Raw genomic sequence first — 8,315 nt, 5'->3', positions numbered from 1 at the left:
ATTTATTTATTTTATGTGAGTACACTGTCGCTGTCTTCAGATACACCAGAAGAGGGCATTGGATCCCATTACAGATGGTGGTGAGCCATCTACCTCCCAAGTGCTGGAATTAAAGATTCGAGCCACCATGCCCTGCCCAACAACACATACCTCAAAAATAAGGTGGAGAAGAGACATAGAGGAAGGCTTAACATTGACCATTGACTTCTATACATCCACACATATGCACATATACACATACAGGCACACATAAGCATTCTGACACAAACATGTATACATTGCTACACATGACTGTCCTCTGAGCCAATTATCTTCAGGAATTCAGCCTGTTGGCTGTTTACACCCCTCATAGAGGGAGGAGTGTCACGGGTCAGGAGACCCTCACCTGAGTTCCAGCCTCTCCATATCACCTCCATGCCATTTTTCCCTAATTGCATTTCCTGGGGAAGGGCCTGGGAAGATGGGGGTCATGTGCTCCATCTAAGCAGCTACCAGAAAGCCAGCATCCCTGCCAGGTAAACACTCTCCAGTGTGACCTTTGGCAGGGAGGAAGCACGCACACTCCTATAAGGTTCCCTCACTGGTGTTCTGTTAGTCAACCCATGAACTCACTGGCTCCCCAAGTGAACTTTGATGGAGCTGAACCTCACTTTGTAGAAACTTAATGGTTCCTTGGAACGTCAGTTGTTGTTGGATGGTGTTTTTCTGGAGTAAACACGAGAAGGAACATTTTGCTCAAGGGGACACAGGTGAAAGAATGTTCTGCTAAAGCAAGCACACGATGAAGGATTCTTCGACACCAATACACATGTATTGATCCACCTTACATCGTGTAGTTGAGCTCCATTGGTCTGGACTCCATAAAAAGAAATGTACCAAAAAACTTCCCGTGGTGTGCCGTGTTGTTTTTTTCTCACCACTTCCATGGACGAAGGCGATTGGCAGAGTGATGTCAGCTGAGGCAGACTCACGTGGAGTTTTGCTAAGACCCAGACTCTTTGCTGAGGCAAGACTGAGAGGTGACCCGTGATGTTTGGAGGGAGTATAAATAGGACTCAACGGACAGTGTAAAGAGGGTTGCTGGTAGAGCTAGCTGTGCAACACTTGTGGGTCTCACATCTTCACTTCTGTAAGAGAGACGAAGCCAGGAACTCTTCCTGATGTTCCTGTTGGCCCTGGTCTCTCCTGCTGACACATGCAGGTTCGGTTGAGGTCTGGCTGTTCCTGCTAAGTCATGCCACCACTGCTGCTATCCCAACTCTACCTGACTGGACTGCTGGTGATCCTTGAAGTGTTTGCAAGTGGACCAAGCTGCCGCTGCTGACCTGTGAACTGAACCACTGATTTCCTGATTTCCTCTGAAGAACCATTTCTAAACAGGTCCACTTCCCCTGTATCCTTTCTTTTTTTTTTTAAAGCAATTCATTTATTTACTTTATATGAGTGCCCTATCTGCACATACATATATGTCAGAAGAAGGCATCAGATCACACTACAGATGGTTTTGAGCCACTATGTGATTGCTGGGAATTGAACTCAGGACCTCCGGAAGAGCAGACAGTGCTCTTAACCGCTGAGCCAGCTCTCCAGCCCGTATCCTTACTTTTACACTACCTGTGGTGGATGGTACGATAAAAGAGTGGTTAAAGTGTTTAAGAACCATCATTAAAAGCACTCGGGAGGCAGAGGCAGGCGGATTTTTTGAGTTTGAGGCCAGCCTGGTCTACAAAGTGAGTTCCAGGACAGCCAGGGCTATACAGAGAAACCTGTTTCGAAAAACAAAACAAAACAAAACAAACCTTAAAGTTACAGTTTGTCATTGGGACAGTGGGGGAGGGGAGGTGTTTATATGTCTCCCCTAGGAAAGAATTTTAGCAATACACACACAAAAACGTGTACACTCACAAAAGAGAGAGAAAGCAAAAAAGGAGGGTGGGAAGAAGGGAAAAGAGAAAGAAAAGGACAGCGTGAGTGTGCTGGGCTGGCAGCTCCTGGCACTTGAAGAGCCAGTCCACTGTAAAGTGAACCCCTTGCTTGTGAGCCATGATTGAAGTGACCTTGCAGGGGCTCATCATTTCCTTTGTGCCCTGGACATCGGGGCTGGCCTAGGTGCTTGGTCAGGACAGGCAAATCTGGCTCAAGATAAGCACTGGTGAAACATCTGTTCCCCAGGGGCACAGATCAATGTGCCCCAATGTAGCTGGTGGGTCTCAAGGACCCAGCCAGGCCTCCAGCACCGAGCACAGAAGCAGCCCTGGTGAGGGGCTAGTCCTGCTGAGGAGGTCCAGCAGGGTCTCTACAATCACCACCTTTGGTGACTCTGTTCATGAGCCCACAGTGGATGCCCTGACATGGGCACAAACGCTGGCTGTTCCTTTGCTCCCTTCCGAAATGGGATTGACCTGACCGTCCACAAGTGCTGGGTTACAAGCATTGCTTGGGTGGGGGACTGCAGAGGGGGATCTGCTATTAAGAGTGCTTGCTTTGCTGGCCGTGGTGGTGCACACCTTTCATCACAGCACTCAGGAAGCTGAGTCAGGCAGATCTCTGTGGGTTTGTGGCCAACCTGGCCTGCATAATGAGTTCCAGAACAGCCAGGTCTACATAGAGATCTTGTCTCCAAAAAAGACCAAAACAAAACAAAAGCACTTGCTGATCTTGCCGAGGACCTGAGTTCAGTTCCCAGCACTCACTAGGATGGCTCACAACCACCTGTAACCCCAGCTCCAGGGGAGCCAATGCCCTTTCCTGGGCTCCATGGGCACCTGCACACATAGAGATAGAAATAAAATAGGGGGCTGGTGAGATGGCTCAGCAGTTAAGAACACTGACTGCTCTTCCAAAGGTCCTGAGTTCAAATCCCAGCAACCACATGGTGGCTCACAACCATCCATAATGAGATCTAACACCCTCTTCTGGTGTGTCTGAAGACAGCTACAGTGTACCTACAATAAATAAATCTTTGGCCAGAGCAAGCAGGGCCGGAGCAAGCAGAGATCCTGAATTCAATTCCCAGCAACCAAATGATGGCTCACCACCATCTGTACGGCAACAGTGTACTCATATACATAAAATAAATAAATACATCTTAAAAATAAAATAAAATAAATAAAAATCACGTACATGCTCCAACATAAGACCGCTCAACAATGTGTTGGCACCATCTTAGATGTGGAGAAACTGAGAGAAGGTGCATGCCCCAACACCACAGAGGAGTGAGCCTGCAGGGAAGGTGATGCACACCTCTGGTACCTCTAGTGATCTCCTCTGAGCCTGCCCCTGGTGGCCGAAACTCAGCTGCAGATCCAGCTCCAGGCCACAGCTGTGCCATCTCTCGAACCACCCCCTGACATTTCTAAGCTTTGCTATGCTTCCTGGCCCCCTTCTGAGGCTATCAAAGCCCCCATTCTCTGAGCACAGCTGTGCCAGCACTGGGCCCCTCCCAGCCAAGAAGCCAGGTGTCTGGGCCCTGAGGGGGGCTGGCTGCCAATGCAGGAGAGGGCGCAAGTCTGAACAGCCAGCCCTTCCAGCAGCCACTTCAGATGGGCGCACAGTAAGAGCCAACACCGAAGAGGGGTGTTTGGGAGGCAGGAGCTTTGAGAGCAGCATGGGTTCTCACCTTGGGCCACAGCTTTGGCCTGTATGGAAGCTATTGCCCTGGGAAATCGGGAGGAGATTTCTGGTTCTTCAAGAGAGCCTGGAAAAGTCTCCAGGGCAGGCTGGGAGGCAGCCAGCTGCACCACGTGGGGACAGGGCAGGCCAGCTGCCACTGCCTGGCTTTCTCCAAGCTCGCCTTCCTCCTCCCTCTTTTCCTGAGCCCTTGGTGCAGCAGTCCTGGGCAGGCCACTTCTGATTCAACTGGCTGACCCTTGTGACACCGTTTACCATTTGGCATCTAGAAGACCCTTGTGGCTATGAGAACTGTCATGCCCTGTTGCTAGGACACGGGTTTGCACACGAAAGCCGCCATTCCTGGCTCTGTTGGCTTCCAGTGCCAAGATCTCTGTCTAAGATCTAAAGGGGATGCAAGGAGCAGGCCAGGGTCCAGTAGCACCTCAGATGGAGAATAGAAATGAGCAGAGTCCTTTGGCTAAGAGTCAAGATGCCAGACTCCATAATTGGGGAAAAGGTACCTATCAGCAATGGTTAGAGTTGTGTGGGTGTACCTCGATGCAAATGTCCCCAGCTGGAAACAAAGGGGGGCCTTTATAATACCCACTTTATAGAAAGGGGCCCCTATCAAAGGCTCAGGTCCCATGGGCTGCTGAGCCCCTAACCAGAACTCATGGGGTAGACCTCATAAGGGTGTGAATGACAAAGAATAGGATTCCACAGGAGTGGTGGGGGCCCTGCTTGGTTGATCAGAAGAGGGTGGGTGAATCAGAGGCCAAGGCATCCCTGACCTGCTGGCTCCACTGGCCCCAGGATTCTCTTCCCCTTCTCCCCGGATGTGCACACTGGTAACTCTGAGCTGGGGGCGGGGGCGGGGACTGGGGGGAGGTATCTCTTTCCGGTCTTCCTTGGTTACAGTCAGGTTTTCCCAGGCAAAGATTGTGTTATATCCGAGACAGCAACTGGGCTGAACTGCAGTCCCTTGGTTTCTTTCCTAGCTCCACCTGGGAGACCTGCAGGGCATGGAGCCCATCCATGTGTTGGTGAGCCATTCAAGTGCAACCCAGAGCGGGCACCCAGAACTTCAGAGTCCTTCCCAGCTGCTGACTCCCCCAGTCTTAGGGCCCCAGACAGGACCTCATGCATAGATGACTTGTGGGTCAAGCTTATGGAATGAATAAATGAAGGCCTCCTGTGCAGCTTCTTCAGGGGCCCCACTCTGTCTCCTTTCTGCTGGCACCCCTGCCTGGTAGTTTTCTCCCTGTGTGACTCTGCCCCGGGTTTCAAGGTCCTTCTGTCCTGTCCTTACAGTGGGCGGCATTAGCTGGAGTCCTCTCTTTAAACTTGTAAGGCTTTGGAGAGGAGTTTGTTTTTTTCCAGAGGTTCTGAAGGCGGGTTTTTTTTTGGGGGGGGGGTGTTTTGGAACTCCATCCACAGCGGGGGGGGGGCGTGATTAGGAAACTGTTCCCTGAGTTGGGGGTGAAGGTATCTGCAGGCAGACAGTCAGCATTTGGGGAATCTAGAAATGGTAAGGTCACAGCCCCCACACCGGCCTGAGGACTGAGGACAAGGATCTGGCTGAGTGGCCTACAGCTGGTGCCAAGGATTTGCCTGGAGTCGCAAGCGAGAGGAGGAAAGTGGGAAGCCTGGGAAAGCAGGGAGAAGCAGCGGGTGAAGTGGGGGTGGGGGGCAGCTGGCAGTCCTTGAGGCCCACCCCCAGGCTCCTGACTGCACACTGGGCAGCCCAGCCGAGGCTTAGCAGACTCTCGCTCTGCACACATTGGTCTGCAACCTGTGACGCCTGCTCCATCACTCACTGTACCACTTGGCACCGCGCGCCTAGACTCTCTTGACTTGTGTTGCCTAACCCGTAGTTCTGCCGGTCGACCTCCACCTGGTCAACCCACTGCAAAGTCAGCATCTCCGCCGGGGAGGGAGAGGGAGCACCAGGGGAGCACAGCCCGATCAACGCTTCCTCAAGAGGGATGGCTGTGCTCATCTGCCTTTTCTCTGGCCTGAGAAAAGGACTTCCCTTTTTCACCCAGCAGTGCCCTCTTTCCCGGGGCAAAGCTCCTGTCGTCCCTCCATCCTCTGCGCGACTAAATTTGAGCCGGTCTTCCTCCCTTTAACCAATGAGAAGTCCCTCCCGTGTTCTAACTCTCCATCCTGCGTCGCCACAGCGCCCTCCATCGCTCCCTCCCCGCCCCTTCTGCCCTCCCCGTTGCAAGTCTTGGGCTCCCGTCCGCGGAACCTTGTCCTACTTCGCTTGTCCTCTCTCTGCCCGCTGTCGCCCGGAACCCGCACAGAGAAGGCAGCGGGTCCCGTGACCGCGCAGAGCCCCCCACGGGGGCGGCAAGAGCCGGGGACGGCGGGGAAGGCGGGGCGCGTGGGAAGAAAGGGGGTTTTGTGAGGCTCCCGGCGAGCTGGCGCCCCTGTCTGGGTCCCGCGCGCCCGGCCCTGCTCGCGCCCGCGCATTGCGCCGCAGTCTCGGCTGCGGCTGCGGGACGCGCGGTGTGCGCAGAGGGGACCTCGCAAGGTGAGTGCGGAGGCCTGGCCCTATCGGTCGCTTGCTTGCTTGCTGTGTGACCTTGGGTAAGTTTCTTGACCTCTCTGAGCCAAAGGATCCGGGCGTGGGCAAAGGCGGGCCGCGAGACTGGCTGCTGTGGGCGACCGAGACAGTGACCCACCGTAGCTTCCTGGGGTCCCCAGGCATTCGGGGGTGCGGTCGGCAGCGGCGCCTCTCTGAAGGTGGGCGCGCAGCGCTCTGTGCCGGCATCGGCACCCTGAGCCACGCGTCTGCTCGCTCACCGTCCTCGCCGCACAGCCTTCAGGAGCCAGGGGACGTCTGAGCTGCGGAGCGACTGAGGATGCCCGGGCTGGAGACGACAGGGGACTGCTGAGCTCGGGTCCTTGCGGTGGCCTTCCTCCGGGAAGTGTCACAGGAGCCACTCTTGGCCACTTGGGTCAGAAATTCATGTCTCAGGGCAGTCGGATCCTCTGGCCTCAGGCTTCCTTCCTCATCCCGTGCTGCCCCAACACGGGTAAAAGAGGTGGCCACAGGGCCGGGCGGGCGTGTGAGTAACTCCTGCTCCCAGCTCCCCTCCTCAGAACGCTCCAGCACCTGGCTCCCTTCATACTTGCCAGCGGTAACCCGAGTGACTGCTCACCCGGCCCGCTGCACAGCACAGGCCAGAGAGCTGCTTAGCAGGGGAGTCTGTCCTGGGAGGATCTGGGAGGACCACTTAGGCTCAGGCAAGCGACTATGAAGGCAGACCCAGTGGGAGATGGAGCCAGTGAGAATATAGGTATGGTCGGTAGGAAATCTTGCCTGACGTTGTAACTGACCCCGGCAGCATCATTAGCCATGTAGTCCTGGGTCCCCGAATACTCCCAAGTCTGGCTCTTTACAGAGTGTGTTCATTGTCTGTGCAGCTTTCCTTCCTGAGGGCACAGTGACCTGGCTCCGGGTTTGGCTCAGAGTTAGCTCTAACCCTCTCTAGTCATCCACCTCTCTTTCCTGGTGAGCCTGTTAGTGCAATGGGATCTCAGAAAGAGAAACTGTTTCCAGAGCTGATGGCCAGGGCAGCGGGGGGGGGGGGGGGGGGCTGGCCTCTCCCTGTACCCTTCTCCAGTACACTCCAAGTTGTAGGCTTTCACAAAAGATGGGTGGGGGAAGGAGCAACTGGATGGAGGCCAGACTGGCAGGGACAGGGTCTTTGTCCCAGCTGGCTTTTGAGCCAGGAGATCCGGTGGGAAAGCCCGTGCCAGGCAGAGGGGAATGGCTGGGAGCAAAGTGGGAGGGAGGGAGGGAGGGAGGGAGGGAGGGGGCAGAGGATGTTGGGCACCAGGGGAGCTTCCTTACAAGTCCTGGTGGAGAGGAAGCAGAGGGAGAAGCCGCTGTTTCAGCAGGGTTCAGTCTAGGAGGCCCTCCTGGAAGAGGAAGGGTTAGGAAGGGAAGGCTGGAGCTTTACTGTGGGGGAAAGAAACTCCTGGTTGGCACCTGAGGGCTGGGGGGAGGTTGCCAAGGGGGTGAAGTAGGACCATAGTTGCGCTCCCAACCCCACCCCTGCGTCTGTGGGTTTGAGTCTCCAACCCCTAGAGGCTGCCTGGACCTGCAGGTGCCCAAGTCCCTCACACAGAATGATGTCTTTGCATCTCACCTACGCATGTCTTTCATACACAGGAACCTGTCTCTAGGTGACTTATAATTCCTAAGTGTATGCATGCTGTTTAGGGAACAGTGACAAAAATCTCTGTATGTGTTCAGAACAGACTCTTTTTTTTTTTTCCTGCATGTTTGACGGGTGGCTGGTTTGGATGCATAGATTTTGAATACAAGTGCACAGAGAGCTGATTACGCAGTACCACCAGCCACTGTGTTACAAGTATTCGCTGGCATCTGTTATGTGTCTGGTGCTGGCCTATGCACAGGGTATTTTCTGTCGTAGATTATAAATAGGTAAATAGATAATAGACAGTGGTAACTGTGTGTAGATGACAGCTAGACAGGTAGACAGACAGACAGATCACTCAAGCATACAGCCCCATCAAAATGCATAAGGTGTTAATGATGGTGCTTTTTTTTTCCAATTAAGAAGACACAGGCTAGCCGGGCGTGGTGGCGCACGCCTTTAATCCCAGCACTCGGGAGGCAGAGGCAGGCGGATTTCTGAGTTCAAGGCCAGCTTGGTCTACAAAGTGAG

At 54.1% G+C, this 8,315-nt stretch overlaps 1 protein-coding gene across 5 annotated transcripts in view; it reads left to right on the top strand.

Annotated features, from left to right (window-relative positions):
- The first annotated feature begins 5,818 nt into the window (after positions 1-5,818).
- Bcan (brevican) overlaps positions 5,819-8,315 on the top strand; it is a 13,239-nt gene continuing 10,742 nt past the window's right edge. Inside the window, exons 1-2 of one of the 5 annotated variants that reach the window (XM_029475629.1) lie at positions 7,487-7,556; positions 7,796-7,809. Coding sequence is in view for 2 of the 5 variants with exons in the window: in XM_029475625.1 (XP_029331485.1) it covers positions 6,587-6,653 (67 nt within the window). In the remaining 3 variants the exon portion in view is untranslated. Of the gene's footprint in view, positions 6,205-6,309; positions 6,654-7,465; positions 7,810-8,315 lie in introns of those variants that run through there. The other 4 variants (XM_021158655.2, XM_029475627.1, XM_029475625.1 and 1 more) reach the window with 4 other exon arrangements.

Source organism: Mus caroli, chromosome 3, assembly GCF_900094665.2.
Source record: "Mus caroli chromosome 3, CAROLI_EIJ_v1.1, whole genome shotgun sequence".
Taxonomy (NCBI): Eukaryota; Metazoa; Chordata; class Mammalia; order Rodentia; family Muridae; genus Mus; species Mus caroli.
Note: the sequence above shows the minus strand (reverse complement) of the source record. Positions and strands in the feature narration are given on the sequence as shown.